Here is a 19,205-nt window from a genome sequence, read left to right as displayed (position 1 = left end):
TGTGTGAATTGATCTTTGCATGTACACTTCATGTGTGAATTAATCTTTGCATGTACACTTCATGCCTGATTCAATCTTGGAATGAACACTTTATACCTGTTTAATTCTTTGCATGCACACTAAATGTTTTAACTAATCTTTGCCTGAGTTTATCTTTGCACACACAGCCGTAATTATTCTTTGCATGTATACCTGATGCCTTAAATAATCTTAACATACAACATAGCTTGGGATTAGTCATTCCTCACAATAGATTATATAAAAGGAAGGGGAAAATGATTTTATTTGGGGATGTGGTAATGTAACATTTTAAGAAGTAAATATTCTACAATATATTGATCATGGGTTGTTATATGTTACAGAGAAACCCAGGAGAGATTCTAGATGGTCATACCTTTGAGTTGTTGTTTATATACTTTGGTCTACAGATGTTTGAAGACCCTCAGAACTTACAGGAATCCCTACTGGTAAGGAAAGGCTTTCTTTTAGTTTCAGTTACCTGCATGTCGAAGGACCTTTCAGACAGTTTTTGTTTTAAAGAAAAGACCAACTTTACTTGACCTGTAATATGGAATGAAGCTTCCCATACATAACTTAATCAATCTTTTATTCAAATTAGACAAATTGGACAAATTCTGTAAGAATTTCATAGATTTCTTTTACTTAAATATTTTACGCAAGAATGAGCCTAGTATACCTTTAAGTTTATGAATCATTTGTGTAACATTGATTAAGACAGTAAGAGTAAAAGAATCATTTGTTAAACTTACTTGGTCTCTGAATTTTTTCCCATTTCATTACACTTATCACAGTACTTATCTCCTGAACTGTAAGTGCTACTGATAAAAAACAACAAAACAAGTATGTAGGCCAGGGAGAGGAAATTTATTATAACCATATATAATGAAAAAATGTAATCCATATACCTGCACTTGATTTATTTTTGCAATTAACTCCCTATACAGAAACAATTATTTACATTAGTTTTGCATATATATGTAAGTCCTTGCGAGGGGTTGATATTATTGGGACATATAAGAGATCTTAAATAAATAGATTGATTGACTTACAGCAGTGCTTTTTGTATTAAAAATATTGAAATATTCTTCATCATAGACGTAATGAATGTCTAGCACAACGTTTTATTTGCATGCACGCTATTGCCATTATTTAAGTAAATAGACAAGTAATCAATAAAAATATTTTCTTAACCTTTGTCATAGGCACATGGTAATGTAACAATTCACAATAATAACGATTCACCACATAACAATTCACCACAATAACGATTAACCACATAACAATTCACCACAATAACGATTAACCACATAACAATTCACCACAATAACGATTAACCACATAACAATTCACAATAATAACGATTAACCACATAACAATTCACCACAATAACGATTAACCACATAACAATTCACCACAATAACGATTAAACCACATAACAATTCACCACAATAACGATTAACCACATAACAATTCACCACAATAATGATTAACCACATAACAATTCACAATAATAACGATTCACCACATAAGAATTTGCCACAATAATGATTAACCACATAACAGTTTGCCACAGAGTAATAATGATGTTTTTATTTATATATTTTAGGATTTATATGTGTGTCATAAAAAGTCTACAAATAGAAGAAAGTCTCTTGCCAAAGATGGTAATGATTACATTTGTTTTTATTTCAATCATTTAACTTTTTCTACTGATTGCAATAATTTCATTCAATGTATGAACAACTGATTCAGGTGCATGATGATTACAGTACTCCATATGTGTATATTATTGACAATACTCCATATGTGTACAATGATTACAATACTCCATATGTATCTACTATACTATACTATTGTATACACTGTAATGTTTGTGTAATGTATGGTACGTTGTGGTACTTATTTCATAACATGGTCTTCCATGATTTATCACAAATATATATGATAATAATAATTGATCATTATTACAAGAAACTTTACATGTACTAACTAGCTACATGGCAAATAAAGCTAGGTTTTGAAAAGAAAAGATGTCATGGTTTTTTGTCTTGTGGGTCTGCTTGGTTTGTCTCTGCAAACTACAACATTGGCCATAATTGAGCTATAAGTCAGAGTAAAGTTGAAGCATGTCTTTCCTAATCTAGAGCAGTCTTTTAATATTAATATAAAACTTTATAAAAATATGCTAGCAAGTCAGACTGGGATTTGTTAATACCCCCCAGAGAAAAATCTACTAATTTGATTGCTATTTGGTAAGTGCTAATTTCCACCACTGTCTAAACAGTTGGATTGAATCCTATCAGATGTTGGATTCTCATTTGACTCTCTCAATCCACACTGGTGTGATTACTGATTCAGAAATTAAGAAGCAGTCATTTTAATACCACAAAAAAATTGATAAGTTTAGGTTTAAAATCAGTAGGGAGAGAAAAATCAAAGTACTAACGTCACATCAAAATATATGCATGGCTGCGCAATACCATTTTTACGGAGTCGAAAAATCGGAACATGTGTATGATAAACTGTGTGACATGTACCAAGTGTTTTTTGTTTCCAGATGGACCAGCATGGATAGATGTGATCACTGAGTTGTTACTTAGTATGATGTTTAAGGAGAACGCTTCATCAAGGTTTATTGCAAAGCAGGCGATGACCTTCCTGGCCGATCATGTGACCACGTCTACTGTACAGCTTATTGTTGATGTAAGTTGTTTCATCTTCACAATTCCGCTTCAATTTAACCTGTTATACTTCGCTGAAATATCTTAAATGGACTTGTCCATCTTTCAGTATGGATTAAACAATTAATCATTTATAGGGAAAATTTCAAAATATGCACTGACTGAGTATATAGATGGCACGACCATAACACTATACTTTGATCATGGTCTGCACTGGTGGCATTGGTAGAGTCAGTTACTGTAGACAAAGCCTTAATTAACAAACAGAAAAACTACATATGCAACAAACACTATTAATGTTTTGAAAGCTGCACATGGATCTGTCATCAATTTTTTCAAAGCCATTTTGAAGTAGCAAACTATGCAAAGTCTGTTTAAACTTCAGGTAAACAAGCTGACCAGATTATTTTAGTGGCATATAAAATCATTATAGCTGTTTACAGAATTATGAAAATGAAGATATGTAAATATTTACTTAATAAACTTAATTTGCTTATTTTAATTTACATGCATGTATAGAATTGTTATTGTACTATACAGTGAAGTATATATATATTTGATTGTGTCAGGCATTGGAACAGACTAGTTTAGACAGTGAAGAGGGCATGGTAGGTGTCGAAGATGATGGTGATGATGAGGATGATAATGATAAAACCCAGATAGATGATGATGATGTTGATGATGATGGTAGTTCAAGTGATGATGATGACAATGATGATGATGACGATGATGAAGATAGTGATGATTCTGGTATTGAGGAGGAGACAGATGTTATGGTATCGGATAAACTAAAGGAGAAATTGAAGGTTGCCCTTGGCGATGCAGCTGGTGATTCAGATGATGAGGTTAATATTATTAAAATAGATTATATTTAACATTAACTCAATAGTCCAGTGTAAATTTATGCTAGATAAATGAACCATTTACACATTTTAAGTTTTTTTTTTCAATTTCCTTTACTTGAGACTTAAATTACACATTTTTTTATCTAAATCGATTACATACATAGGGTGTCCGATCAGTATTGATTTATTGCATCTTGGCCACCTGTTTGCTTTCTTTGATTGCAGTTTTAGCATGTATCAATAAGACTGCCAACACTATTTATGTGAGTTAAAACATTAAAGGTACATGATGCCTCAGAAAGGAGTAAATTGAAACATTAAAGGCACTTTATGCCTCAGAAACGAAGAAATATTTCTTTCTTTAGGAAGATCAAACATGAGTTATATAATGTTGAAGTGACAGTTTTAGAGCATGCTAGATGCTTATCACCTAAAGAAAGAAGTGCTAAATGTGAAATTATTTGTCATTATAGTAGCTGATTATATAAGCAAAATGTAAACAAAGTAGTATTTTGACTTCCATACAAAATATTAAATAACTATAACAGTCTTATTACCAAAAGGCAACAGAAGCATAAGAAGGTTCATGATATTGAAAAACTAAAAGCACTACATAGAAAAGGAAAAAAAAACTTTTGAGAAATGAATACAAAAGCATTGCAAAGTAGATACAATAGCAAAAAAAATAATTTCTCTTTTCTAAGCATTGTTATTTGCTACATTCCACTTACATTTATCTTTTATTATCAAAGGATGATGATGATGAAGATGATGATGACAAAGATATTGAGTTTTCAGACAGTGAGATGTTCAAACTTGACAGTGTTTTAGCCTCAGCCTTCAGAAGTATGTCTAAGAGCAAGAAAATGGATAAACAGAAAACCAGACAATTGTTGGATTTCAAAATCAGGTATTTATTTTTTTGGCATAATATTTTTTTTTTTAAAAATGATTTCATTTATAATAATATTTCAGTTTCATGGCAAATAGATATGAAAGCATGGAACAGTTTGAAGTATGAGCTATCCTATTTAAATAAACATAAGCCATGATTTTTTTATGGATTTTTATAAACTATCACTTGGAATATTCATGGCTCAGTAAATGTTCTGCAAAAGAATGGATTTACATTTGTTTTTGTTGAATAAAGTATGGCACAGTCAATCTTGTCAAACAATCTACAAATGTTTCGTTTTATTGCTACAGGGACTGGTTATAGTTGAAAAACTAATCAACTAAATCTTTTTGATTTGATAAGTTTTGCCTTTTACAATGTAGCATATCTGTAGTAGAAATATATTCTGTTTTTCTTATGATTTCAGAGTTTTAGATCTTGTTGATGTTATCTTAAAGAATCAACTGTCGCCTGTGATTACAAAGGTAACAAATAAATTTTCTTAAACAAATAGATTTATATTTCAAAACTTAAGGAAAACATAGTTCAATACTCGTTTTATCAGTCAGTAAAGCTAAATACTTGACTTACAATACTGTAAATCAGAAATACTTTTGATGATTTAAACAAATGTTGTATAAATTTGATAGTTCGAGTTTTTGTGTATTTTTCTTTCAGCATAATTCATGGTGTCAAAATCTTGAAACAATATATATATTCTGATAAGAGGTGTTTTTAATGAGCACACAATTTTTCACCAAACTTGCAAATTTTTATTTGTACTTATTGTACCTTACACACATGGATGTTTTGGTTATAAAAAGTCTTATCAAGTTGCTTTTATCTAAGTATGACATATATATATAGTCAAAATATCTGATATTTTAGGGATTTATCCTGCCTCTTCTAAACCTGGTAGAGAGGGGATTAAGGAGAAATGATGAGGAAAATTTGGGTAACAGAGCACAAAACACACTACAGTTTCTTCTTAAACAGAAGAAGGTACAGTATACTTACAGTTTTGTGTATGTGTATTCAGTTCTTTGAGTGAAGAAATAAAAAAACTTTCGGGTTAAGTTTAAGCCTTAACACAAAGAATATGTACAGTGTACTTGTCCAGGGTTTTAACTTAAATTTGAATGTTTTGTTGGTAGTGAATAGGTTTATCAAAATTGAGAAATAAGCTATAAATAATGTAGTGGGACTGCAAGGATATGCAGACCTACTTTTCATTATAGTGTATTCATAGACAAGTCATTACCTGTGTCAGAATTACAGTTTTTACTCTCTCCATGTAAATTTATCTTGGACAATGAGTATATGTCATATGTCGCTGAACCACTGATTCAGGAATAAGATGTGATTAGAAGTCGGTCACTTGTGGAGATATTGTGTGGGTAGCTACTTGTTAATTATCCAGGAAAGCTGTTTAGGTGGATCAATAGCAAAGATATAGCCATTACTTTCAGTTAAAATTGAAATAAATAAAATAAAACTTTGTTACCATTAGAGGGACTCCACTGAAGTTTTTTGACATGACTGGATATGAAATAATTTTTTCCAACTGTATGTTTGATGTATTTAAGTTTTGACAAATAATTTATGAGCAAAAATTCAGACCAATGATTCGCTCACTCGGTTTTTCCAGAGTTATTATTCTCTTCATAAAAATGACCCAAAATTGAAAATGCTTTCACACAAATTTGAATACAAAAAGTACAAAAAACACAAATATCAATTTTTTTCTGAGTTAACTTCTTTATCAACTTTGTACATATCTTTCTGTTTTAAAGTGACCCACTTGATCTATGTAAAACTTCCAATGTTACATGTTGATGCTTTTGGACCTCAGTGCAGGCTCTTTAAAGCTTTTACTGAATGTTTAATAAGGAGAGTACATGTATAATAAATGTTTCAGCAGACCAAAGATCTAACCAAGATATAGTACACATACACCAAAAGAGATATAACTCCTACAAACCAATTTTATCCATATTGGCCATGAGTTATATATTACATATTGAGGCTCATTAATTTGTATTTTCATAAAATCTTAAAACAATGATTATTTATGTTACTATGTCTTTATTCCTCACCAAGCTTGGTATCTTAAATGGGACTTGTCGATCTTTTGATCTAGACTAATCCATTTATCATTTTTAGGTAAAAATTCAAAATATGTTTTGACTGAATAGCAAACAGTGTATATGGTGATCAGACTGGATGGTCTTCACAGGCCACATGTTTACATTCTGTTACTGCTACCAGGTCAAGTGTTAAAGGCACATTATGCCTCAGAAATCAATATTTATTACATTCTTTAGAAATATTAAACAGGTGTTTAGTAATGTTCTATTAATGGATTTAGATCATGTTACATGTGTAACAGCTGAGGAAAGTAGTCTAGAATGTCCAATAATGTGTCGTAATGGTCACAAAATGTAAACAAAGTAGTATTTAGTAGTTAAATATAATTATACCAATTGTGAACAAAGCAAAAGGAGCAAAGATAGTTCAACTATATGTTGAATGAGTGTTTAAGGAAACTGTAAAAAGATACTCGAAATACAAAAAATGAGGAATAAAAATAATAAAGCATTTCTGAGGCATAATGAGCCTTTAAACCTTAACATGTTGAAATCTTAACTAGATCACTGTCCTGTTGGGTGTTCTCCTGGGTTCCATGACAATGGTCCTGTGTTGTGGGTGATGCGTTCATTGAAGCCACCCTTCCTTGTTGATCTTTTTTTTCATATTCCATTTTTATACAGATCATAAATTTTGAGGATATCATTATAATGGTGATATTGAGATTTTTGTCAGCTGTTTGAGCATTGTAAGCTCTAATGTTGTAGCTTTATATTGTATTATGTTTTCATTCAGGTAAAACCAGAAGATGAAGTCGACAAAGATGAGCTGCTAGAAATGTTGGAATATTTGATGAAGTGCTCCAATAAAGGTACATTTGTGTTTCGTAACTTTCTGTAATCTTATGTTTCCTTTATAAAATCCTATATTTGTCTGTTGTTCATTTAGTAAAATATTCCCTGAAACAAAAAATAATTTTTTATTTAAAGCAGGACAACGATTATGCAGAATATATGTTTCATTGTAATTTTGAATAATTTAATCAGGAAAGAAAAGACTATTTTAAATGCATTCCTTCACAAAAGTCAATATTCAAAATTATGGTCCTGAAACAGAAAGTGTTATATGTCATAGTTTTTGAAATACAGCATTTTAAACTTGCATTTTAGCAAAATTTGCTTTTCCTTTTTAGTTCCAGTACCCAGCTTTATACAAACCACAGGAAATGTAAGTGTGTATGTGTTAAAATTGTTGCTCCAAGATTCTGGGCTATCACCTCTGAAAACACGGTCAAAAACTGGAAATAAGCAAAAGGTAAGAGTTGTAAACAGTAGATATTTTTAGCGGCATCAAACTCTCCATGTGTTGGTCTGATTGTTAATTAGTTCATCACCTACAGGTTTCTGATATTGGTGCCATGAAACATTTTTAATTAAATGAGGTCAAAATATGCAAAAATAAGCCCTAATGCATTCACACAGTAGAAATATGGTGAATAATACAGTCATTAATTGCACATAACATGTAAATTATTACTTCAGTCTTGAAAATTTCAACTTTTCTTAAAACTTACGGTAGTATATTTTTGTCAAGTTGGATTATATTGAAATATTTTTGCTCATCTGGAGGCTTGAGCTTTAACCTATTTTTAAAGACTTTTCACACTTGTCAGATTATTGGTTGTATACAAACTTATAGTCATGTGGCCACTTACTGGAGTGTGATTGAATCCTGCTTCTATATTCACATAGTTAACCTCACAGCTGTGGGTTTCAATTCTGTTAGGGAACATGTATTCCAGTGTAAGAAATTCGGGTTTGAAATCACTAGGCTGGTCAGACTACCAGATTGGAATATTCACTAGCCCAAAAGACATATCACTAGCACGATATATTTGTTCAAAACAGTTGTTTATATTTCCTCTGAAAATACTTTTCCTGAGTTTTATTATAAGTTGTCAGATTATTGATTGTATACTACCTGATAGTCATGTGGCCACTTACTGGAGTGTGATTGAATCCTGCTTCTATATTCACATAGTCACCTTCACAGCTGTGGGTTTCAATTCTGTAAGGGACCATGGATTGACCGATTCTTTCATGTGAGGAAGCTAGGAAAACTAAGAGTTATTGGTTCTACTCAGGTACCCATGAAGAAGCTGCATATATACAGCTGGTGTATAGAAGGTGAACAGTTCTATGTCAGGTACCTGCTTATGCTTCAAATGATTAAAAGAGAGTTGGTCATATTAGGTTGTCAATATAAAATGACACTGGAATGTTGATAAATTACCATTCATATTTCAGTAGGATTGAATGAAATCAAATAAAAACAGACTTATGATTGATCCATTTTTCATTCAGAAGCCAGCTTTCTACAAAGAGAAGGTTGAAGCCATGATGAGGTCAGCCATCTTGGATTTATTAGGTCATAAACCAGGACATTGCCAGCCAGCTTTCTTCCATATGTTGATTGTGAAATTTCCAGTAAGTTGCATTCATCATTTACATTAAAATGTCAGCATTTTACAAGCTCCTGTAACCAGAGCTTGTTAAGCTGAATCATATTTTTGAACTGAACAGTCAATGTTTATATACTGTAGAACAATCAATAAAACTCAAATGAGCCAACAATATGTTTAGCTGTGTATTAATATAATCAATTTTTAACAATTTATGTCCTATATTTCAGTTGATATTTTGGTCTTCATACAAAGACTTGACAAATGCAGTTCAGTCACAAGATGCCAAGGCTTTTGATAGGGTGAGTAACAAAATTTAAGTTTTTAATACTTTGTATAGTTTGGGCATTGTGTTTTGAGAACCCATTTCAATCTCTTTAGTCATTATATAAATGTTAAATATTATGATAATATTATACATTGTTGAGTACAATATTGAATTCTGTTGAACAAGTACACAGCTGTAAAACTACATTGAACGAGTCACCAGCCAAGTTTATATAGCTTGATATAGGTTTTGCAGCTGTGTATGACTCCAATAATATCAGTATTGTTCTCAAGTATGTTTAATGACCACTTTACTTCACACCAAAGTCTTTTGAAATTTTGACTTTATTACCTGAATTACAAGAAAGATATGATATGCATCATATGGGACTGTTCTTCTATGTATTGCATAAAAAAATTAGATATATATATCCATTTACATTTCAGACCCAGGCAGCTGCTTTCTTGGCCAATATGATCAGCAAGGAGATGGTATGAATTTTTTTTCTTTTTTAAAATGTCTTGTTTCGAAACATTTTTGTTGCAATGCAACATATATATGTATGTATATAATTTATAGCTTCTGTAGCTAAGAAAAATATGGGTTTCATTATTGTATTGTTTTTCTCTCATTAATTCTTACTAAATCAAAATGGACATTAATTTCTATATATTTCTATACTGAATTTCAAGTTACATATTTAATAACAAGTTGTGTAGTAACAAGTGTTTTTAAAGAGTTATGTTAGAATATTCCAATGGCTTTAACATTGAACCTGATCGCAACAGTTGAAACTACCCATAGTACCAGACCAAGTTCAGCAGGCACATATGTGTTGTTTGATCATGGTCTGCACTATAAGCTATTCAGTCACTTTGTACAATATTTTGAAAATTCTCCCAAAAAATGATGACTGTTTTTGTCCATATTGAAAGATAGACTCTGAGTGAAAGATGGACAAGTCCATTTAAGATAATTTCAAGCATAGTAGGGGTTTATAGTGAATATTTTAAGTATATAAAAAATGTTATGTAATGATTGGCTTTCAAAATTAATAATGTTTTTGTATTTGTTATATAGTTTGATGAAATTAAGCCAGAAGATTGGACACAATTTGTAAAGAGCTGGAAATCAGTGGCAACTGAGGTATGTTAGTTACACTGAACTGATTTAGAATTTGTAGGAAAATGTCTGGAAAAAAAATGTTTCACTTGATTAATCAGTACAAAAGTGATCAGTGATTGATTAATTATTCATGATAATGAAATACCAGAGATGCTGTTGAATCATGTCAAAGAATAGAATTTTATTAAGAAAAAAGAATTTCATACAAGAAAAAGAATTTCATTAAAAAATGTATTGAAATAGTATTATTTACATAGCACTTCTTACAGTAATGTCTTGTCATGATAAGACAAATTATTATAATTTTAGACTCTGTATTGTTACTGAGCTTCTTTGTGCTCTATTTGAAACATGTTTTATTAATAAAACAAGAAAAAGAACTTGTTAATCAGGCAGAAGTTTATGTTTTACTGACAAGAAAGGCAACTCTGTAAAGTGTAGAATAATTAAGATTTTTGTTGAGTTTTGTGATGGCAATATGTATATCTTCAGCAGGTCATCAGTTGTTACCCACCATTTCTTTTATTAACATCTCCTAAACCACTTGCTGCTTTTTGATCAAACTTCATATGAATGATTCTTAGGTGGTTCTCTACAAAAGTTATTTAATAGTTCTAGTCTGATATATAATTAAGTAAGTCACAAGAGCTAAAGAAATGAAATCTTTGCAAAAATATAATTATCTTCTCCCTGAAACTAAAGTCCAGAAGGAAGATATAAAAGATAACTCTTCTTTCCTGTTTATATTATGATGTTTTTTCATAGGGGAATCAGGCAGCATTCAACAAAGTTCGCAACAGTTTTGTGGATTTGGAATAATTTTTTGTTTGTTTATAATACACATTTAATGGACAAACAAGTTGCCTATTAGTCATTATAAACACAAGTTGACAAGTTGATTGTTTTTTTCATTTTGAATATTTGAATATATTTTGATAGGTTATCAAAGAGATGGCATGTGAGGGCAAATTTAAGAAGAATTTATTGGAGGAAGTGGTTGCAACTTGTAACCAGATAAATCTTGTGTCACCAGGACAGCTGGTGAGTCATTGTTCTATTTATAGACTATATTTCACATGAATAATTAATAAAATCTTAGTTATCTTAAAATTCTTAACCGCCTCCGTGATCGAGGGGTTAGAGTCGATGACTTCTAATCCAGTTACATTGTACCTCTGGCATGGGTTCGATCCCCGGGAGATGCTTTGGTAGTTTAGCATGGAGGAAGGTATTCTAGTACTGGTGTAACACTCCAGGACCGATGGTTAGGAAACTACCCGCCTGAATATGACTGAAAAACTGTTGGGAAAATGCGTAAAATGAAACAAACAAACAAACTTAAAATTCTTGAAAATCTTAAAATTCTTGAAAATCTTAAATTTGAAACAAAACTTATACTTATTTTAGACTATTTAACCAGCTAATTTTGATTAACACAATTTTCATCCCTGGAATTTGGAATCTGTGATGAATGATTAAAGAAAATTTATGATGAAAATTAATTATGTGTTATACATTAATAACATACTGATTCAATTGCATACATTGTTCCAGAGTTTAGATGAAGACGTTTTACAGAAATTGTTGGAGATGAAAAAAAAGTGTGATAAATCAATCAGAAAAACCATCAATAAGTTAACAACAGGAATTGAAAGGTGGGATATTGGTATTTAATGTTACATTCTCAATTATTCTTACTTTTTGTATTTCAAAAACAAATCAAAGTGCTGAAATGATGCTGTTTGATACCACAAACTGGTCCAATTTAAATACTACGAAAAGTGTACATATTTGATAAATAAATTTTACACTAAGTGTGAATTAATGCATCACTAACTATATTGAATATAAAAGTTGAAATTTTTTTTTATATGTCAGAGGCTAACAAATACAGTCAGCAGTTTTTCAGTTTGAACTAAAGTAGTTCTAAACCTATTATTCCAAACATGTCTCAGTTTTGTTCTAATAAACAACAAAACTTTACATTTCACTGTTATTTCGGGCAACCAAAGAGGGGCAACCACGGTTTCATATAATTTTTCTAAGTTACTAATTCTGTTTGGAAAATTTCTGCCTGGCCTGGCCTTTGCTGACTGTGAATCACTTGGAATATCTAAGCATGCTGACATATAAGTATGAACTGTTGTTTTACATATATATGATTTTTTTGTAGTTAATTTATGCTTTGTGCCTTTGTCTGTCAATAGCTTTATATACTGATTTGACATTTAAAACTTTTTATACACATGTGCATATTTATTAATTTTTCAGAACTGGTATTAAGAGGAGAAAGAAGAATGAGAAATTAGATGAAGTAGATGGTCCATCTGCTCCAAAGAAAATAAATATGCAAGACCAGTCTGTTTCCATAGATGATGAAATTCCTGATAACCAGTCAGCAAAGGAGGTGAAACACAAAAGAAAAGGCAAGAAGTCTAGAAAATCTGAGAACCTGTCAGATGAAAAGAATGCTGAAATGTTAAACCAGTCTGTAACCAATGGTGATGACATTAGCAAAGAGCCAATAAAATCCTTTGTTGAAGATCTTGAAAGAGATAGCACAAAACAGCAGGGACATGATGTCAACACACCAAAGTCTCAAAAGAAGAAAATGAAAAGAAAATCTAAAGGGTCTTGTACTAATGAGGCAATGGAGGATGAACATGTTGCGGACATGGAACCAGTCATAGTGAAATTGAATAAAGAAGAGAACCAGTCAACAACAAATGATTGTAGCGTTTTGGAAGAATCATTTGATGTATCAGCATCAGGAAAGAAAAAGAAAGTGAAAAAGTCAATGAATTCTACAGCAAGTGATAGCAATGTTTTGGAGGCACCACCAAATGTATCAGCATCGGGAAAGAAAAAGAGGAAGAAATCTATGAACTCAACATGATATGTTTAAATGTCAAAAAAGGTTTTATTGTAAAGTTAAGGATGATCATTTAGAAATGGGTAGGGGGATACTGATTTGAAAAAGATGTGTATTAACTAAAAAGATATAGATGAATTCTATAAAGTTTATGAATCATTGTAAAAAAACGATTCCACTATCTATGTATATAGTATTCAAATTGTTTAATTACAACTTGAATTTAAGTTTGCAGACAAAATAAGTGAAAGTTTGTTAAAAATGTATGTATGACATAATTATTTAAGACAGTTAGTTTAAGTCATCATTTTTATCAGGATATCAAGAATTGGAAAATGTTATTGATAAAATATGTAAATAGAAATTATTGTTTGAATCACTATATTCATTTGCAGGATCACCATCCATCAGGCCTGTTATTGTTATTTTTTTGGTACAGCACATTTGAAACATCATTTTTCATTAGATAGTCGTGATGTTGACATTAATCTAGACATGAGTTATTGTCCTTATATTTTTTTCAGTCTTAAAAAAACATCATGATTATATTCACAACAAAGAAATCAAATGAATGTCTTGAAACTAGGAATTGTTAAGTTTGAGCCCTGATAAGGTCACGGCCATATTTCATTGCAATGCAAAAGAACTTGATAGTGGATCAAAATTATTTACAAGCTTTCTTCACAAACTTGAAAAGTAGAAATATTTAACTTATAAAATTATGTACAAATTAAAGCATCTGAAAAATCAAGGAATTATTATAAAAAATCAAGAAATATTTTTGTCATATACATGTACTTGTTTGTATGTATATTTGATATTTAAATGGTATAGCTTACAGTGTGACCATACCATTTACTTCCATTTCATGCTTTGGTAACATGGCAAGCCGAAATATTAAATAAACTGCTCAATTCAAATGATAAAACTCATGTTTACATGTATTTCTTTATCAAATATGACCAAATAAAATGGAGGCTAAGGGAAAATTAGTACATCATAATTGTATGGTAATGATTATTTTGACACATGGACAGTTTGGGCCTAAAATGGGAAAATGGTATGGTCAGAAAAAACATGGGATATGATAGCTTTCCTGTTTCTGGGCCAAAACTGTCCATCTGTCAAAAATCATAACCAAGCACTTTTGAAATACAACGTTTTCTCTTAATCCGCTTTATTTGGTCATATTTGATAAAGAATTCGCATGTGTTCTAAGATTCGAAACTGGCAGTTTTATTTATGTTTGCTGTTTTACCGAAAAACAATGTCAAAATCACAGTGTATGGGCAACGTTTTAAGATTCTGTCAAGCTGCAGGCAATAAATTTTAAAGAATTATTATCTTGTTTGTTATTGTCTTTGTCCTTGGATCATTGTTTGTCTTTCGTTTGTCCCTATATTAGAGCAAACTCAGTAATCATAATGTATTGCAAAATTGGTTTAACTTGGGTACGTCTGTTCCTTCTATTTAGTGTTGCATTAATGCAGTGACATAGCATTTTTTCACTTGTTCTGAATAATATTTTTACTCATCTGGAGGTATGCTGCTTTAAAGTAATAAATAACTAGTATAAACAAATAATATATAACTTGTAAAGGGAACTGGCTTTATTTTTAACATAAATTTATAATACTGTGCGTTTGTGACGTTGCTTTCCATTGGACAATTGCGACTTTTACATGACAGGGATTTTACATTTTATTTTTGTTGTGGGAGAACCTTTTATTACTTGTATATTATTATATATAATGAAGCTCCTTTTGCTTCTGTTTCATTTTTCTTTAGGAATGTTTTTCAGTGTCGGTTCTTTTTTCTTCTTCAAATAATCATACTGTAACAAAAATTGGTTCAGTTGTTATTTATTTATCCAAGCAAATTATATAGTATGTATATCTCAATTTACAATGATCACAACAATACAAGAAAGATTTGATATTAAAGAATTAATTTTTACTCATTCATGTCGTACGAATTAGAGGACATAGGAACTGAATAGCTATATAAAATAACTAGCAAATTAAAATTATTCAAAGATTTTCTGTTTAATACATTAAGATGAGGAAATACTTTATTTAATTCCTATGTCTTACAAATGCTTCATCCTCTTACTAAAAACACTTTTGGGCATATAATGCTCTGCCTAACGGTGCTCTTGTTGTTCTTAAAACATTATAAGAAATATCGTTAGTTTGAAAATATTATACTTGTAAATAATCTGTTACAAAATGGTATATATAAATGATTAAAAGAAAGCATGTATATACTACAAACAACATGAAAAGAAAACGTGTATAAAATCGTTGTAACAGTTACAATAGGGAACGATCTGAGATAAGCATCGTATACGTCACTGATAAGAGACCTGTTCTAAAAATAGCCACATATCGATAAGTTTCGGACAAGGAAACTGGTTAACCTACATGTAGATTATACAACATAATGGTTACGAATACTTTTATTCACATTTCTCTCAATGGAAATGATATCCCTGAGGTTAAACTTGCGTAAAGCATGATTAAGATGGTTTAAAACCATCAGGAAAATAAAGATGATACGTGAAAAAGAAATAACTTTCGGCCCTGCATGTCAATTTGAGAAAAATGCCGGCGATTGGCAATATGTTTTCGTTTTACTGTTTATCAAAATTAGAAATGGTGATATGATATCGTATGATTTTATGAAATTGGGACTAAAAATGAAAGAGTATCTTCTGTCCCAGATATACCGTACAAAATTTTGTTTCTATGTAAAATACGTAGATTGGAGAAGTCATCAATCTACCCACCTAAGTGCTACGAGTATTAGATAATGATTAATATCTTAATTCTTTAACAATTTTAGAAATAAGCAAAACTGCATTTTCCTATTTTACCTAATAAAAATGCCGATTCTAGTAGTATTTATTTTATCAAAAATAATGTATACGTACATGCATGCTTGCATGTATATTTAAACTGAATTGACAATTGAGGTCCGTGATTTAACATACATTGTTTACGTAATAAGACAATAAAAATACTTTTTGTTTTTTATTTTATGTCTCACACAAAATATTTGTTGTTAAAAATCATCGGCAATTTAATACTGGTGCATTTTTTAAAACTTTTGTTTTATTAAGGTGTTAAGATGTATATAGAGACCAACCCAGACTGGACATTTTGTTTAAATTTTAAACTTTAAAAAAACTTTGTTTAGTTGCCCCTTTTTTTTTCAAACATTAAATTCCTTTTCCAGCTTGTTTTTTTCAAACAATTGTATAAAATTTCTTAAAAAAATTGCAAAAAAACAAAGAAAAATATAGCCTGATTAACATCATGTAAAATTTGTGAAACTCCAAATAACCCTTTGTCAAAATTTCAGTACGGGTGATGAAAGTGGTGATAAGGTAAAATCTTAATTTTTTAGAACAGGGGGTTTCCTTCAGATCGAAAAGGGTATTGCAAAAAAGGATAGGGAACAACCCTTATAGGGCAAACGCTTTAAAATTTGCTTTTCTCTTTCATATAAGGGAAATTTTGGATTTAGATTGAAATTTTAAATTTCCATACCATGTATTTAAGAATCATTCTTTTGATTAGGGAAAAATTTGGGCTATTTTAATTACTAGAAAATGAATGTTTGAAGCAATGAATGTTGGGCTGTCCTAACTGGCTTCCCTATAACACCACTATTTTCTTTTTTACTGTCTGTCATTTAACATTTCGTACCTTTTAATTGACCTTGAATTAATCAGCAACAGAAAAAGGAGTGTGGCAATAACGAATCTTCCGCAGCATTGTTTTGGCCTCTTACAATTTAAGCGACATCAATAAACGTAAACTTTTCCCAGCTCACCCTTCTTGTTCCACTGCACCTTCCAAAATGTTTTAAGCGTTTCCCCGAGTCCTAGGTGTGGGTTCTTCTTTATGGGTTCTGTTCAACAAGTTTGAAAAGAGAACTTGTTTTTTCTCATGCTCCCTAAGAAGCGTTAACTTTGTAAATTGTAAAAAGTAGAGGTAAGGGGGGGAGTCCACCACCGAAAAAATCCTCCCAAAATCTTTTCTTTTTTTAAAGACATATTTTATTTCCCCCTTTTGGGGACTAGCCTTTCATACTATTTTAGTTTGGGACACAGTAATTTTTAGGGAAAATTAAAACAAAACGTTGTAAAATGTAAAAAACCTTCATTTTGATTACAATAATTCACAGAAACCCTGTAAAAATGTTTTCCCTCTAAAATAACAACCAGACAGGTTTAAACCCTTTAAAAATCAATCTTTTTTTAAATCTCACTGAGTCTAACCCAGTTTTTTTATTTCTTGAGAAAACAGTATAAAGTTTAAAGTTATTTTCAGTTTCTTTGCAAATTGTTTTCAAACCAAGGATATGAATTGAGGCCTCTGCTGATGAAAGTTTGTACTGTTTTTTTGGAGGAGGCCAGTACAGACCCAGGGGGTAAAATACTTTTGTGTTTTTAAATTCGCAGTTTTAAAAATAAAAATTTTCAATTGAAAATTTAAAATGTTTTTGAAAGTTGTTTTTTTAATTTTTCTACACTTCATAAGGACTACTGGTTTTTAAGAAGTTTAATATATAATTTTATTTTCTAAAGATAATTTTAAAGCCAATTAAATAAAGAATTCCCCTAAATAATTAAAACTTACTTAGGGAAAATCGTTATAAACTTGAGTTTAACCTAGAAAAAAAATTAATCACTTTTAATTTCCCAAGTAGTCCCACCCTTAAACTGCTGTTTAAATTTTTTTGAGTTTTTCCCCAGAAATAGGGTTTGGTTTCAGATGAAAATCAAACCTCTTTTTAAATTTTTCCCAGGTAGAAAAAAATTGGAAAATTTTTCATGAATAAAATTTTTTTGTACGGGAAAAAAAAACAAGTAAGAAAAAAAGTAATTTATTTTTCCTCCAATTTAGCTTTTTGGGAAACCCAGGGGAAAGTACATTTTTTACACAAAAAAACAAAATAACATTTTTAAATTTAAGTAGATTGAAAATTTTTTATAAGCATTTTCTCAAGACAAAACAGGGGAATCTTTTTAATTTCAAGAAAACATTAACACCCCCTTCCCTGATAAAATTTTAAAATTTTCTCCATTCAATTTCCAAAATTTTCCCCGGCCCGGGGACACCAACACCAACAAAAAAGGGAAATCCATTTTTCGAAAAAGGTTTTTTTTTAAAATAGAGGGCCATTAAACCTTAAAATTTTTGACCAACCTTTTCTCCCTTTGTTTGGCCATTTTTTCCCAAGTAAGCAAACAAAAATAATTTTACAAAAAAACCCCGGGTGACCTTGTTGTACACCTCTCCCCAAATTTTTTTTCTATCCCAATATTTTGCATAAAGGGTACAAAAGGATTTTTAAAAAAATTTTAACCTTTCGGGTTTTTAAAGAATTTTTAAACTAACCACCGTAAAAAAGGAAGAGGAAAAACAAATCTCAGCGCCTAATAAACAATATCCTGGAAAAAATTTAAATTTTGAATCAAATAGTTTGGTGAAACCCAGGTACCCCCTGACTCAAGTCTTGTATAACAGTGAATTTTTTAAGGGGAAAAAAGGGGCCCAACTATGTCTGATAAATTCCTCTTTTTGGTCCCTTTCCCGATGACCCCAAAAAATGGAAAAATAAGCCCCAAAGGGTAATTTATAAATTTTGTTTCCCCAAAAAGCCAAAATTTTCCCTTCAGCAATCCTCCCCAAAAAACACCTATACACCAGAACCCGGGATAACTCATATACATTTCCTGGTGAAAATTTGGGACCTGAACATTCTGAAATAATAATTTTGAAAAATTTTAAAATATGAATAATCGACAAACAACTTAATTTTCAAAACTATACAGTTTTTAACTTTAGAGAACTTTTTTTTAATTTTTAGTCATTCATTTTTATCAAGCAAATTTTTGTTTTTTTGTAACAGTGACACAGTATGATTAAATATTTTTAG

At 30.6% G+C, this 19,205-nt stretch overlaps 1 protein-coding gene across 1 annotated transcript in view; it reads left to right on the top strand.

The window, feature by feature from the left end:
• The window catches only part of LOC132731566 (myb-binding protein 1A-like protein), a 35,549-nt gene extending 20,953 nt beyond the window's left edge, over positions 1-14,596 (top strand). The window contains exons 3-18 of the mRNA XM_060717757.1: positions 363-467; positions 1,628-1,685; positions 2,579-2,724; positions 3,272-3,547; positions 4,300-4,457; positions 4,870-4,927; positions 5,331-5,444; positions 7,326-7,401; positions 7,723-7,844; positions 8,894-9,016; positions 9,222-9,293; positions 9,706-9,750; positions 10,340-10,405; positions 11,324-11,425; positions 11,939-12,039; positions 12,656-14,596. Coding sequence (XP_060573740.1) covers positions 363-467; positions 1,628-1,685; positions 2,579-2,724; positions 3,272-3,547; positions 4,300-4,457; positions 4,870-4,927; positions 5,331-5,444; positions 7,326-7,401; positions 7,723-7,844; positions 8,894-9,016; positions 9,222-9,293; positions 9,706-9,750; positions 10,340-10,405; positions 11,324-11,425; positions 11,939-12,039; positions 12,656-13,280 — 2,247 coding nt within the window. The 3' untranslated portion in view covers positions 13,281-14,596. The remainder of the gene's footprint in view (positions 1-362; positions 468-1,627; positions 1,686-2,578; positions 2,725-3,271; positions 3,548-4,299; positions 4,458-4,869; positions 4,928-5,330; positions 5,445-7,325; positions 7,402-7,722; positions 7,845-8,893; positions 9,017-9,221; positions 9,294-9,705; positions 9,751-10,339; positions 10,406-11,323; positions 11,426-11,938; positions 12,040-12,655) is intronic.
• The last annotated feature ends 4,609 nt before the right edge of the window (positions 14,597-19,205 follow it).

Source organism: Ruditapes philippinarum, unplaced genomic scaffold, assembly GCF_026571515.1.
Source record: "Ruditapes philippinarum isolate M1 unplaced genomic scaffold, ASM2657151v2 ctg2187_1_1_1_1, whole genome shotgun sequence".
In the NCBI taxonomy this organism is placed as follows: Eukaryota; Metazoa; Mollusca; class Bivalvia; order Venerida; family Veneridae; genus Ruditapes; species Ruditapes philippinarum.
Note: the sequence above shows the minus strand (reverse complement) of the source record. Positions and strands in the feature narration are given on the sequence as shown.